Raw genomic sequence first — 16,230 nt, 5'->3', positions numbered from 1 at the left:
ACTCTTATTATATTCTGTATTTTTCTATGTATTTGAGACCTCTTCTTAATTTTATTTTACATTATTTTGATCTATTGGTCTTTAGCTATGCCAACACCAATAATTTGGATGACTGTGCTTTAAAATACAATTTATCTATTAGGCTGATACCTTCGTTAATTTTATTTTACAGAATTTTTCTGATATCTCGGGGTTTTAAAAAATATTTTTAGTTGATACTTTGGGGTTTGATTGTAATCAAATATCTGCAAATACTCTTGACTTTTTTTCTTTCTTTTTCATAGACACGCTTCTATGTTTATTCTCTTATATAGTGGTGCTTTGAGAACATTGATAAATAATTAGGGTAATAGCAGAAATCTTTGTTTTATTATGTACTCTAAAGGGAATATTTCTTTGCTTTTACTATTTAATAAGATACTGACTTTTGGTTTGAAAGGTATTATTTATACCTGAGAATATTCACATAAATTACTTAAAAAGTAGAAGAATGAAATGTATATATGTATGCTAATTTTAGAAAATATGTTTATCTGAGAGGTATTTGTGGTACAATTTTAGCATTTTGAATGGCTATATATATTTGCTTTTTAAAAACTTTTAGCAGGTTAATATGTTGACAGACTTCCAAAATAGGATATCCTTGAATTTATATAATGACTTTACCTTGTGATTTAAATTTAGTGTACCGCTGAATTGTTTTTGCTAATATTGTTTTTAGAATTATGCATCAATAGCAAACAGTGACAGTGTCCTGTGGTATTAGTATCTCAAGGAAACTAAGGACAGAGATAGTGAGACCAGAGAATCAAACACCAGTAAGGGTTACACTCTGTCTTTTCTTTATCCCCTCTCTACATGCTTTATTGTTTATCTTACTCTGAAGCTGACTCTCTCCAGACTGGAGAAATATGGCTGTTAACAGATTAAATTCCCATAAAAGAATAGTTAACTCCTTTATTGAAAGTCCAAAATTTTCAAGGAAGAAACACACTGGACAACATATGTTATAGGGAGATTACTACTGCTGTAACTCCAAGGAGACTGTGGAGATAGAGAAAGAAAAAAGACAGGAGTGGGAATAGAATGGAGGAGATGGTGGTTGAGAGGCAGGGAAAAAATAGATTTTTGCTATCTTGTAGCAGCTTTAGAATCTGAGAATTGGCACATGGATACACCTGACTGCCAAAGCAAACCAGTAGAGATTCTGCAAATATCCTTCTGGATCAAATTCAACTTTCTGCTCCCTCCCACCCAATGGATTCAAAGATTAACCTTGATGTTGGAAACTTTCACAAGATGTACATTGAGACAAAGATTTGGGGAACATAAAAAGTCCTTTTATTTAATCCCCTTCTCTCCTTATTCAACTTTTATGGAGCTCCAGATAGAAGAGGAGTCTGGCAGGGAACACATGTCATGCTTTGATTCTTAGATAATAGGAATAGTGCCCCCAAAGCATTTATTTCAGATATGGGTTTTGGACAGTTTTTACTTCCTGCATATATATATATATATCACTTAGAGAAGTCATAGCTATAGCTTGTTTTCAAGTGAGCACTGGAGGATAACAGAATAATTTTTTATGAATATCAATGGCAAACTTACAGATTGCTAGCCATGCTTTGTTCATTGGCCTGTTTGTTTTCCAGAATTTTTTTTCATAATTGTGATTTTGCATCACTTGAATTGAATATATTATCCATTCCAATAGCTAAAATATTCCTGATCTGTAGGAGGAATTAAAGGAATTCTTCAAAGAAAACCCCAACATTCAAGTGCTCTGTCACCTAAGCAAGTACTAGGTCCAGTAAGATTGAGCTCTGATTGGAAAGTGAGAGAGGGAATATCAGAGGTTTTATGCAGTTTTGATTGGTGACTACTTCCCAGACTTACCTTTTGCCTCTTTTACTATTGTAATATCATTCTAGCAACTCTGGTAGCTTCAGGTTGTTGAATGTAACAGCTCCTTTCGGTGTTGAGATATCTATCTGTAATTTTTCCTTCATCCTACAACATCTTTTTTTTTTTTTCCAACCATGCAAGTTCTCTCCCAGTGCCTGTCACTTCCTAAGGAAAGAATTTCCTAACTACGTATCAGTTTAGGTCTCTGTATGCTCTTATAACACCTTGCTATTTCCCTTCACAAAAATTTCACAACTATAAGCAGGTATATATTGGTTGTTAAATATTTGTGTACCAGTTAGAGTGCAAGATCTACATCTTTCTGGTTCACCATGGTGTGACTGATACCCAGAATGAATAAAAGGATGTATAAATAAATAAATGAATAATTAATGAGTGGCAGGCTTTACTGATTCCTGGGTTAGGGTAGTCACTACTTTCTGCCTCCACCCCAACCTGACATACACATAGACACACATGAAAGAACAATAGCACAAAAAAGATTTGAAAGATGAATAAAGAGGCCATAGTTCTCATGGAGTCTCAGAAGATGGAGGTATGTCTACATCTGTTTTTTCTAGAGCCCTGCCTTATCTATCTGCCCTGGACAAGAGGGCAGGCTGGTAGCTCTGCCTTATTTAGCTTAGACTGTGTTCTCACTTTTCTTTCCTTATAGCACCGTGGCTGCCAGCATCAATGCCTTGGCAACAGTGACCTTTGAGGATTTTGTCAAGAGCTGTTTTCCCCATCTCTCCGACAAGCTGAGCACCTGGATCAGTAAAGGCTTATGTAGGTACAGCTGGTGGACCTTCTATTCCATACCATGAAATGTACATGTAGTACATGTCAAAATACTGCATGTGCTATTTAGGACACACTTATAAACACAAATACACAGTGAGATATGTGAAGAATCCCACATATAGATTCTTACACTCCTGAAGATCCAGCAGAGTGACCAGATAGTTTACCTTAGCTGAACTTATTTTCAGATACTATTCTATACTCACCCTACACTCTAGACCAGACTTGTCCAACCAACAGCCCATGGGCCACATGCAGCACAGAACAGCTTTGAATGTGGCCCAACACAAATTTGTAAACTTTCTTAAAACATCATTGATTTTTTTGGTAATTTTTAAATCTTATTGGCTATCATTAGTGCTAGTGTATTTTATGTGTAGTCCAAGACAATACCTTCTTTCAATGTGGCCCAGGGAGGCCAAAAGATTGGACGCTCCTGCAGACTTATTACATCAGTATCTCTTGATTATGCTGTGTGATGGTCATATTAGTCTCTCAACATGGGAAGATGTTCTGCTCATTATGGGCAGTCGCTTTGACAAGAAAAAACAAATTCTTTTATAAAGAATTATATCTTATTACCAAACTACAGTAACTCCTTCAAAGAATTATTGTTCCTTTCTTAATCATGCAATTGCATATTATATTTATAATCACTTAAGCACTTATCAGAGTGAATTGCTGTTTCACATGGTTTACTTTTTAAAGTAAAAACAAATTGTATATTTACTTACTAATAGAAAATGTAGGTAATTTGGGAAAATTTATGTACCTTGTTAAATGAAATTATATCTATCTAATTTTGTTCCTGGTTGTTTTTCCCTGACATACTTGTGACACACACACAATAACATATTGTGTTATTTTGTATTTTTTTAAACATGGTATTTGAATGACTGAACAAGTATTAAACCTTCGACTATATCTGTGTTGTTTTTCCTAAACACAAACTTCTACAAGAAAATTACTGGGTTAAATAATACAAATTCACTGATATTTCTTGGTACATATTATGAAATCTGGTTCTAGCAGGATTGAATCAATAATGATATATGGCAGCAGTGAGTGTTGATATATTTTTTTGTGTGCTTAATATTAATATTTTTTAAATTGTATTTGGCCTCTGGGGTACATGTGCACATCCTGTATCCTGCAGGATTGTTGCTTAGGTACATACATGCCATGGTGGTTTGATGTCTTCATCCCCGCCCCGCCCCCCACACCATCACCTACATCAGACATTTCTCCTGGAGTTATTCCTCCCCATCCTCCCCACACCCCCTTGCTGTCCCTCCGCTCCCCTCTACTCCCCCACCTAGTGCTGTGATTGTTGCTCCTGTGCCCAAGTGTTCTCATTGTTCATCATTCGCCTATGAGTGAAAACATGCGGTGTTTGGTTTTTGTTCTTGTGTCAGTTTGCTGAGAATGTGGTTTCTAGATTCATCCATGTCTCTACAAAGGACATGAACTAGTCACTTTTTATGGCTGCATACTATTCCATGGCATATATGTGCCACATTTTCCCTGTCCAGTCTATCATCAGTGGGCATTGGGTTGGTTCAATGTCTTTGCTAACATAAACAGTGCCAAAATGAACATACATGTGCATGTGTCTTTATAAAAGAATGATTTATAATCCTTTTGGTATATACCCAGTAATGAGATTGCTGGGTCAAATGGAATTTCTATTTCTAGATCTTTGAGGAATTGCCACACTGTCTTCCATAATGGTTGAACTAATTTACACTCCCACCAACAGTGTAAAAGTGTTCCCTTTTCTCCAAGTCCTCTCCAGCATCTGTCTCCAGATTTTTTAATGATTGCCATTCTAACTGGCATGAGATGGTATCTTAATGTGGTTTTGATTTGCATCTCTCTAATGACCAATGATGATGAGCATTTTTTCATATGTTTGTTGGCCACATATTTGTCTTCTTTTGAAAAGTGTCTGTTCCTATCCTTTGCCCACTTTTGAATGGGTTTGTTTGTTTTTTTTTCTTGTAAATCTGCTTTAGTTCCTTGTAGATTCTGGATATTAGCCATTTGTCTGATGAGTATTGCAAAAATTTTTTCCCATTCTGTTGGTTGCTGGTTTACTTTAATGATTGCTTCTTTTGCTGTGCAGGAACTCTTAAGTTTAATTAGACCCCATTTGTCTATTTTGGCTTTTGTTGCCATTGCTTTAGGTGTTTTAGTCATGAAGTACTTGCCCATGCCTATGTCCTAAATGGTGTTGCCTAGGCTTTCTTCTAGGGTTTTTAATGGTATTAGTTCTTATGTTTAAATCTTTAATCCATCTAGAGTTAATTTTTGTATAATGTGTAAGGAAAGGGTCTAGTTTCTGCTTTCTGCACATGGCTAGCCAGTTTTCCCAACACCATTTATTAAACGGGGAATCCTTTCCCCACTGGTTGTTTTTGTCAGCTTTGTCAAAGATCAGATGTTTGTAAATGTGTGGCGTTGCCTCCAAGGCCTATGTTCTGTTCCATTGGTCTATATCTCTGTTTTGGTACCAGCACCATGCTGTTTTGATTACTGTAGACTTGTAGCATAGTTTAAAGTCAGGTAGCATGATGCCTCTAGCTTTGTTCTTTTTGCTTAGGATTGTCTTGGCTATATGGTCTCTCTTTTGGTTCCATATGAAGTTTAAAGTGTTTTTTTATAGTTCTGTGATGAAGGTCTATGGTAGCTTGATGGGGATAGCATTGAATCAATGAATTGCTTTGGGCAGTATGGCCATTTTCACAATATTGATTCTTCCTAAACATGAGCATGGAATGTTTTTCCATCTGTTTGTGTCCTCCCTTATTTCCTTGATCAGTGGTTTGTAGTTCTCCTTGAAGAGATCTTTTACATCTTTTGTTAGTTGTATTCCTCCGTATTTTATTCTCTTTGTAGCAATTGTAAATGGGAGTTCACTCATGATTCGGCTCTCTGTTTGTCTGTTATTGGTGTATAGGAATGCTTGTGATTCCTGCATATTGATTTTGTATCCTGAGGCTTTGCCGAAGTTGCTCATCAGCTTAAGGAGGTTTTGGGCTGAGACAAGGGGTCTTCTAAATATACAATCCTGTCATCTGCAAATAGGGACAACTTGACTTCCTCCTTTCCCAATTGAATACCCTTTGTTTCCTTTTCTTGCCTAATTGCTCTGGCTAGAACTTCCAGTACTATATTGAATAGGAGTGGTGAGAGAGGGCATCCTTGTCTAGTGCAAGTTTTTAAAGGGAATGCTTCTAATTTTTGCCCATTCAGTATGGTATCGGCTGTAGGTTTGTCAGAAATAGCTTTTATCATCTTGAGATACGTTCCATTGATACCCAGTATATTGACAGTTTTTAGCATAAAGGGCTGTTGAATTTTGTCAAAGGCCTTCTCTGCATTTATTGAGATAATCATGTAGTTTTTGTCTTTGGTTCTGCTTATGTGGTGAATTACATTTATAGATTTGTGTATGTTGAACCAGCCTTGCATTCCCGGGATGAAGCCTAATTGATCATGGTGGATAGGCTTTCTGATGTGCTGTTGGATTCAGTTTGCCAGTATTTTATTGAAGATTTTTGCATCAATGTTGATTATGGATATTGGCCTGTAGTTTTCTTTTTTAGTTGTCTCTGCTAGATTTTGGTATCAGGATGCTGTTGGTCTCATAGAAAGAGTTAGGGAGGATTTCCTCTTTTTGTATTGTTTTGAATAGTTTCAACAGGAATGGTACCAGCTCCTCTTTGTATGTCTGGTAGAATTCAGCTGTGAACCCATCTGGACCTGTACTGTTTTTGGTTGGTAATCTATTAATTGCTGTCTTGACTTCAGACCTTTTTATTGGTCTATTCAGGGTTTCAACTTCTTCTTGGCTTAGTCTTGGGAGTTTGCAAGTGACCAGGAATTTATCCATTTCTTCCAGATTTACTGGTTTATGTGCATAGACTTGTTTGCAGTAATCTCTGATGGTAGTTTGTATTTCTGAGGAATCCATGGTGATCTCCCCTTTATAATTTTTTATTGCATCTATTTGATTATTCTCTCTTTTCTCTTTTATTAGTCTAACTAGTGGTCTGTCTATTTTGTTGATCTTTTCAAAATACCAGATCCTGGATTTATTGATTTTTTTGAAGAGTTCTTTGTGTCTCTATCTCCTTCAGTTCTGCTCTGATCTTAGCTATTTCTTGTCTTCTGCTAGGTTTTGAGTTTTTTGGATCTTACTCCTCTAGCTCTTTCAATTTTGGCCAAAGGGTGTCGATTTAAATCTTTCCTTGTTTCTTCTGTGGGCATTTATTGCTATAAATTTCCCTCTAGAAACTGCTTTAAATGTGTCCCATAGGATCTGGTATATTGTGTCTTCATTCTTATTGGTTTTGAAGAACATTTTTATTTCTGCCTTCATTTCATTGTTTACCTCCCACTATTATTGTGCAGGAGTCTAGGTCTCTTTGTAGGTCATTATGAACTTGTTTTATATATCTGGGTGCTCCTGCATTGCATGGTTTGAATTTGTTCCTGCCATTTTGTTACTGGCTGGTTGTTTTGCCTATTAGTTGACATGGCTTCTTCATTGAGTCATTGTTCTTTTCCCTTTGGTATGTTTTTGCAGTGCCTGGTACTGGTTGTTCCATTCCCTGTTTGGTACTTCCTTCAGTAGCTCTTGTAAGGCAGGTCTTGTGGTGACGAAATCTCTCAGCAATTATTTGTCCATAAAGGATTTTATTTCTCCTTCACTTATGAAGCTTAGTTTGGCTGGATATGAAATTCTGGGTTGAAAGTTCTTTTCTTTAAGGATGTTGAATATTGGCCCCCACTCCCGTCTATCTTGTAGGGTTTCTGCCAAGAGATCCGCTGTGAGTCTGATGGTCTTTCTTTTGTGGGTGACTCAACCTTTCTCTCTGGCTGCCCTTAGGATTTTTTTCTTCATTTCTACCCTGCTGAATCTGACAATTATGTGCCTTGGGGTCACTCTTCTTGATGAATATCTTTGTGGTATTCTCTGTATTTCCTGGATTTGAAAGTTGGCCTGCCTTGTTAGGTTGGGAAAGTTCTCTTGGATAATATCTTGAAGAGTGTTTTCCAACTTGGATTCATTCTCCCTGTCACATTCAGGTACACCAATCAAGCATAGATTAGGTCTTTTCACATAATACAACAGTTCTTGGAGGCTTTGTTCACTTTTTTCACTCTGTTCTCTCTATTCTTGCCTCCTCGTTTTATTTCATTGATTTGATCTTCTATCTCTTGACATCCTTCCTTCTGCTTGATTGATTCAGCTGTTGAGACTTGAGTATGCCTCGTGAAGTTCTCGTGCTATGTTTTTCAGCTCCATCAAGTTATTTATGTTCTTTTCTAAGCTGGTTATTCTAGTTAGCATTTTGTTTAACCTTTTTTCAAGGTTCTTAGTTTCTTTGCATTGGGTTAGAACATGGTCTTTTAACTCAGAGGTTTGTTACCAACCACCTTCTAAAGCCTACTTCTGTCAATTCATCAAATTCATTCTCTATCTTTTTTTGTTCCCTTGATGGTGAGGAGTTGTGATTACCTGGAGAAGAGGTGTTCTGTTCTTTGATGGTTTCATCCTTTTTGCACTGGCTTTTTCCCATCTTCGTGAATTTATCTCCCTTTGATCTATAAAGTTGGTGATTTCAGGAGTCTCTGAGTGGACGTTTTTCTGTTGAGGTTGGAGCTATATATTTTTTTGGCCTGTAGAGGGCATTGTTGGGCTCTCTCCGGTTCAGTCAGGTTATTGGGTGGGTGGGTAGTCCTTCCCTGGAGTTTGTTTGCAGCTGAGATTGGCCCTGCCTTCTCAGTGGCTGTCTCCCAGAGCTCAATCTTCCTGGTTGGGGTCGAACTGGTATAGTTCCTATCAAGCTCTCTAGCGAGGGCATCAGTTTGAGTTCTGTGGAGGTGGGGCCTGCTAGACCTTATGGTCTGTTTCCTGCTTTCAACTTTGCCTCCCTCTGTGAGATGGTCAGTCCTGCTGGTGTTAGTCCAAACATCTACCCAGGTTCCTGGGACAGCTTACTGCAGCCGCTGGCGGTGGAGCTGCTGCTCAGATCTGCCTTGACAACCCACAGCCCTCCACAGTCTGTCAGGGCTCTCGTGGACTGTGGGTTGTAGGAGGGATGAGGTAAGCACAGGATCCAAATCAGCACGAGGGGGTGAAGCCCCCGACCCTCAGAGCTGGCTGCACATTTCAGGTGGGGACGTGTTCCCCTACATCTTCATTTGCCCCCGGGTGGCTCTCGCCCTGCAGCTTCTTCCCTGGGCTATTTTCAGTGCCCTGTCAGTCCCACCGAAAGGAACCCGGCACCTCGTTTGGAATCGTGAAGTCCTCTAGCCCTCTGTGTCTTGTTCGCTGGGAGCTGCATATCGGTGTTGCCTTCTCATGGCCATTTTGGAGCCCCCCAACTTAATATTAGTATTTTTAAAAATTGCCCATGTTAGTGGACAAAATGGCATTACGTTTTTGCTTTAATTTACATCTTTTGATATATATAGTATTTGACTATTTTTCAGATAGTACCGATTTATATATTTTTGTAAAAAATTATGCTTTCTGTATATTTGTTAATGGGACATTAGAAATTTTATTGTTTGCAAAATCTCTTTATATAGAAATGAAATAAGTCCTTTGTCTATTAGTTATTTTTAAACATATTTTTCATGTATAGAAATTTCTAATTTTGTTTTATCAAATATATCATTTTATTATTTTATCATTTATGCTTATAAATTTCTTACGTTAAAAACTTACATGTTTACTTATATTTTCTTTTAGATTCTAAGTACTTTCATATTTTATGTTCAATACATCTAAATTATTTATTTAATTTATGATTTAAGATAAACTAAATTGTTTTTCTTTATAGTTCACTTTCCCAGCATTATTTTTCAATATTCCTGTTTTAAAAATATTTTCTTTAATAAAAATATATAAAGTTTTTTATCTATGAGTATGTTTCATGTTATGTACTTATTTTCCTTAATTACAAGACTAAACCATTTTGTTTTGTATTATAGCTTTGTAGCATTTTATTTAAACATCTGATAGAACAATTTCTCATTTTTCTTTCAGTTTAAAGATTAAAAATGTTTCCATTGTAATTCTTATAAAAATAATTGGTGATTCATTACTGTTTATTCTTTCAAATTGACTTTAAAGTTTATTGCATGGAACCTATCTGAACCTCCCACTGCCACTTCCCACCCCATGGGATTACATTAAACCTGAAAATCTATTTGGGAACAACTGACATCTTTGTAAACCTTTTACCTAGCAATAGCATTTATTTTTTCCTCTTTAATTCCAATTGTATTATAGTTTTTATTTTACATATTAACTATATTCATGTCTTCCTCTTTCAACTCCTCTTCCTTCCTCCCCTTCGCTCTCTTCTTTTCTTCCTCTTTTCTTCTTCTTTCCTCCTCCTCCTTCTCCTCTCCTTGATATTATGAGTAAGATGCTTTCCCCACAATGTCCTCTAAACTATTTATTATCAGTGTGGAAAAGCTGTAATTTTTTGTTTGTTTTTGTTTTGAAAAGGATATGTATGATCATTTATTCAATTCTCATTGATTCTTAAAATGCAAATTGATTTTATAGACAGTGTGGGGTTGTTGCATGCAAATATGAACAGTTTTATCATCCCTTTATTCTTAATTGTTTTTCTAATTTAGGTTGCTTTTTGCTTTTCATATCCTTCACTTTTTCTCTTATTTTCATAACTTTGTCCTTTTCCTTTGCACCCTTGAAGTTTTTCTTTGTTACTTTGAATTCTCCCTATATAAACCTCCTAACAATAGTGACTTCAATTATGCTATTGTGTTACGTTCCTTACATTTTACTATAAAAATTAAATTATATGGCCAAGTTTAAAAACTTTATTGTGAACTCACATGTATACGTTGCCTAGATTCTCCATTAATATTTTCCTAAACTTGCTTTTTCACACATCCATCCAGTTGTCTATTCATTCATTAATCCATCATATTTTTGATACATTTAAAAGTAAATTGTGGACCTCCGCAGAATTCCCCCAACTTATTGTAACATGCACATTGTTAATCATAATTCACTATTTGTTTCAAGGTTTTTTTAATGTAAAAAAATTCACCTACAATGAAATGGACAAATATTAAATAAACATTTCTTGAGTATTGACAAATGCATACACTGTGTAACCCAACCACTTATCAAGATGTATTACCTCCACCCTGGAATGTTCTTCTATGTCTTCTCTAGTCATGCTCTTCTCCCAATCACCCTCTAGAGGCAACTACTGTTCTAATTTTTTCTACCATAGATTAGTTTTACCTCCTCTAGAATTTTATATAAATGAGATCACACAATTGCATTTTTTTGGTAATACCCTTCTTACGGCATAAAGTTTTTGAGATTACATGGGGCTTTGTGTGTGTTCATAGTTTATTCTTTTGTATTGCTGAATAGTATGCCATATATGCACATACCACAAATCTTTTTTATAACATCTGTTTCTACTGATGAGCCTGTACTGTTTGTTTGAGGTCATTATGAAAAAAACTGCTATGAATACTTTTGCACAAGTCTTTTTGTGTACATGTTTCCATATCTCTTTGATAAATAGCTAGGCATGGAATGGCTTAGTCAACTATCCTCATTTTAATTTCCTTGTGATTTTTTCTTATCACACCTGGATCCATCTTCATCTGAACTTGTTAGTGTTGCATCCTATCTTACTGTTCTTTTCATCTTATTTGTTTTCTCTTTACCTGTATGTTCTTGCTTCATTGAGTCTGTGTATTCTTGCAGCATATTAAGATTGTCAAAGTTTTAAATTATTTTTTCTGGTTTCTAAAGTGAATTACTTGCAGAAAGCATACTATATATTTTAGTTTTTAGGTTAATATATTTGTTCCTTTTTTTCTCAACATTTTGTCATGTATTCTATATTTATTTTCTTTTTTTTTACTTGCGCTTGAAGAGAGGAATGTCGACCACATGTTTGCTAACTGGGTTGTTGAATTGCCTTGATTCTGCTCACTCTCAGTGAGAGCTGATTGCAAGTAGATGGGCATTGCTGCTAGTATAATTCCCAGTTTCTAGCAGATATCCATTGATATGCTTGATTGAGGTAGAAGTTTCACCTATGCCTGTGTTTTGTTTTCTGATCCTCTGACCTGATGCCACACTGGGAAAACCCATAGCATTTTCTGCAACTGTGGGGCTTTCTCTCCCTCTACTGTTTTGTTTGTGGGAGATATTCCAGGTGTCTATGGAATCCCCACAAAGTTCCCATAAACTTCCTACCTGGTAGGTTGCTGTTGGTTGCAATCTAGTGGAAGTATCAAGATTTTGTGGGGAGGATAGAATCAATTCTCTAGTCAGCACAAAAAAAGAAGAACTTTTTAATTGAGGGATGGCTGCCTAGAACCTCATTTGAACAGGTAACCATTGGTCCAATGAGAGAGCAGTCAGAAGGAGAGAAAAAACGTCTTTTGTTCTGCTTTTCAGGCATGTAGGACTCTCCTTTTTCATGAAGCAATACACAGTCAGGGCAAACATTGTTTTCTGTAGTCTAATCTACCTACCTAATAGTCTAACAGTAATCTATCTAATTGTAGTCTAATTTATCTATAGTAGATAGTGGGAACAGTTCTAGAATTTTAACAAGTGCTTATTGATCAATCTTGACATTTTCTTTTCTTTCTGTGTTTTATTGAGAAGTTGGAAAAGACAGCCTCAAAAGTTACTGGCCTGATTCCAAGAGTTAATTCCTGATAAGAAATATAATGTACCAAATCTGATATAAAATAATAAAAATGATAAATACATAGTACTTGCTGTTTACCAGGCACTGTTCTTGGACATATACATATACTTGTTGGATTAATTTACAAGTAGTTCCTTCCTAGAATGAAAGCTGTTAGAGACGGGAATCAAGTTCTAACTTTATAGCACTGGCATTTGGTGCAATGTCTAATCTATGGTCTGTATTCAGTAAGATTGAATTAATAGTCATATTGGGAACTGTGCTGGATAGTTCAGAGAATGTTTAAAAAGAATCAACATAAAGGCCGGGTGCAGTGGCTCAAGCCTGTAATCCCAGCACTTTGGGAGGCCAGGGCAGGTGGATCACAAGCTCAAGAGATCGAGACTATCCTGGTCAACATGGTGAAACCCCGTCTCTACTAAAAATACAAAAAATTAGCTGGGCATGGTGGCGCATGCCTGTAGTTCCAGCTACTCAGGAGGCTGAGGCAGGAGAATTGCCTGAGCCCAGGAGGCAGAAGTCGCGGTGAGCTGAGATGGCGCCATTGCACTCCAGCCTGGGTAACAAAAGAGAAACTCCGTTTCAAAAAAAAAAAAAAATCAACATAATAGTTTTCTTTTCTTTCCGTTTCTGTCACTGTGGCTCTGTCTCTGTCTATCTGCTACTTTTTGCCTATCTTTCTATTATTTAGTTTATGTGTTATTATTGAATTTCAGGGTACTTTTCAGATAATTTTTAAACAGAGATATATATAAAACAATGACTCTTTAAAAGATGGTTTAAAAGAAAACATTGTTCCCAGCCCTTTGGGTGGCCGAGGCGGGAGGATCACGAGGTCAGGAGTTTGAGACCAGCCTGGTCAATATGGTGAAACCCTGTCTCTACTAAAAATATCCAGGCATGGTGGTGCATGCCTGCAGTCCCAGCTACTTGGGAGGCTCAGGCAGAAGAATCACTTGAACCCAGGAAGTGGGGGTTGCAGTGAACCGAGATTGCACCACTGTACTCCAGCCTGGGCCACAGAGGGAGACGTTGTCTCAAAAAAAAATGACATTTTTTTTAAAAGATGATTAAAACGTATATGGTGATTCATTTAGTGAGCTTTTGTGATACCAGAAGAACACCATACTCTGAAGACCCTTATGGTGATATGGAAACAAATCATTATGTAATATATCTAAGGACCCTAAGGATAATACAAATAAAGCACCAAAGGGAAAATCAGAAAAACTTTCCAGATGTGCAAAACCTGTTAGGTAGAATGTGTACACATTATTTAACCATTGTTAAGATGGAAAACTATTGGAATCCTGGAATTAGTAGCTTATTTTTCAGCTTCCTGCTGGAGGGTGGTTGCCCTGGAATTAGCTTCCACCAATTTAGTCTAGATTAGTCTGGATCTTTCCCACATTTTCATGTTGTTTCCATATAATAGATTTTTTTCTAGACGCTTAGAAGGAGAACCCTTGAGGCTGGATACAAGTTCATTTCACCTGAATCTGAAGAAGCAGGTCATTGACACTTCTCCTTGGTAGGGAGACTTCCTAAATGCCTCTCTTGGGGCTGATGATGGCTGAATTGGGAGGGCAGTCCGTGCTGAGATCCCTTTGCAAAAGGCTGGCATCAGAGACAGTTCTGAGTGGGGACTCAAGCAATCCCTTGAAGTCAGGAATCCCTCAGGAAATTATGGTTGTAATTTTTCTTTCTTTTTTTCAGGTCCCTTATTTGGCGTGATGTGTACATCTATGGCTGTGGCTGCATCTGTCATGGGAGGTGTTGTGCAGGTAACAAAAGAAGGAAAAGACACATTTGATTTCACAGCAACTTCCCCCCACTCTCTTCTAATGTCTTGCCTCTTCCTGCAAGATCCAAAGGCTGACATTTAATAATTCCAGCTTCAAATTAAAAATACATGTAAAATGTTAACCAAAATCACTTTCAGAAGGGGAAACTATTAAAACTAGTGATGGGATAATGAAATAAAATTAGAAACTCCTAAAAATTCACCTCTGAGAATTTATTATTCTGATATAAAAGTGGTGATAAAATAGCAAAAACAATAACAATTGACATTTATCTAACATTTATGTAACACTATGTTCTAGGCAGATTCCTAAATGTATTATTTTATTTAATCTTCATCACTTCTCTTAAACGTAGTATAGTTAATGTACCAATTTTCCAGATGAAGAAATTAGATGAAGAAAGTAACAAGTAACTGTCTCAAAGTTACAAAAAGAGTGGTAGAACTGGGATATCTACTCACCTCTACCTATCATCCAAGCTGAACTGACAATTCCCCGTTCCATGAAATATCAGTGCTAGAAGGACCCTTATGGATAATCTGTTTCAACACCTTCATTTTGTAGGTGATTACAGAAAAAAAGTGAAAATACTCTGTTCAAGTTCTTACAGTTAGAGGCAAAGCCAGGTCTATGACCAAAGTCTCCTGAGCCACTGATCCCCATTTCCCATGTTGCTCAACTCACAAAGCAGCATCAGATAAGCACATCTTCAGAATCTACTCCAATTCTCTCAGTCCCCTTGTGTCTTTGTGAGGTTTTGTTTTTGTATTTTTTTTTTGAGACAGATTCTTGCTCTATAGTGCAATCTTGGCTCACTGCAACCTCTGCCTCCCAGGTTCAAGTGATTCTCCTGCCTTAGCCTCCACAGTAGCCGGGATTACAGGTACCAGTTGATTTTTGTATTTTTAGTAGAGATGGAGTTTTGCCATATTTGCCAGACTGGACCTGAACTCCTGACTTCAAGTGATCCACTGGCCTTAACATCCCAGTGTGCTGTGATTACAGATGTGAGCCACCACATCCAGCCTTGTGTAATTTGAACATCATTTAAGAGTTTCTTATCATGGCATTAAGTTTTCCAAAATGTTTTTCAAATGAAAATATGAGTCACAGTGAGTGAATAGTGATCATTAACGTTTATAGGATGTCTTCTAATTCCCAGAGCAGTGTAACTTACTTGATCCTTCCAATGACTATTTAGATAAGTTTCATTATTTCCATTTTAGGATTTAGGGAACAAATCTGGGAGAGTTAAGTGATAGAATAATTCACTTGTCTACATAAAAGAACTTGTGGCACTGGAAACATGGGTGTCCTCTCTAATAAGCTATTCACATACTGTTTTTTCACAGTTGCTTTGTAAACCCTTCATAATGTTTGAAGCACTCTGATATAAACCCTTCTACAAAGCAGAAGTGGCAAGGTGGTGAGGTTTGTTGTTAGTGATCTCAGGCACTTGTTTTAGGTTTATTTTCCTATTCATGGAACCTATATTTTCAAGTCACCTCTGATGCCTTGTGCCCTAAATCAGTATTTACTCTTAAGAAAGTATTATCATGTCCAACTGGTGATGATTTGAGTCACTAAATTGTTTTCTTCCAGAGATATTTGTATTGTAAGCTTCTCTGCAACTGAATTATGAGGGGATCCAGATAGGCAAAGACGCCTCCAAAAACTGGCAGAAAATGATTCTTGTAGAGAGGAGAAAGTTGTGAGTGATGCATTCATCCACCTGCCTTAGTTCAGATGAGTAGGCTGGACCCACCTTCTTGATTGGTTAAAATGTATGCCATGTAGTTTAAGAGATGCTGATAGGCAAGAAATGAAAACTCTGACCCCTCGTTTCCTAGGAGAGGTATTTGTCTCTACGGTGGTCCACTCATTTCTCTGAACACATCTGACTTTGATGAGCAAAAAAAGGCAACTATAATTCCCTTATTTAATTTTTCAAACAGCCTTACTAAATTGAATTTAAT

General features: G+C 36.8%; 1 protein-coding gene across 1 annotated transcript in view; it reads left to right on the top strand.

The window, feature by feature from the left end:
- Positions 1-16,230, top strand: part of SLC5A12 (solute carrier family 5 member 12) — a 57,427-nt gene that overhangs the window by 26,802 nt on the left and 14,395 nt on the right. The window contains exons 9-10 of the mRNA XM_002755123.5: positions 2,582-2,694; positions 14,166-14,233. Coding sequence (XP_002755169.1) covers positions 2,582-2,694; positions 14,166-14,233 — 181 coding nt within the window. The remainder of the gene's footprint in view (positions 1-2,581; positions 2,695-14,165; positions 14,234-16,230) is intronic.

This window comes from Callithrix jacchus, chromosome 10 (genome assembly GCF_049354715.1).
Source record: "Callithrix jacchus isolate 240 chromosome 10, calJac240_pri, whole genome shotgun sequence".
Lineage (NCBI taxonomy): Eukaryota > Metazoa > Chordata > Mammalia > Primates > Cebidae > Callithrix > Callithrix jacchus.
This window is presented reverse-complemented; position numbering and strand designations above follow the sequence as displayed.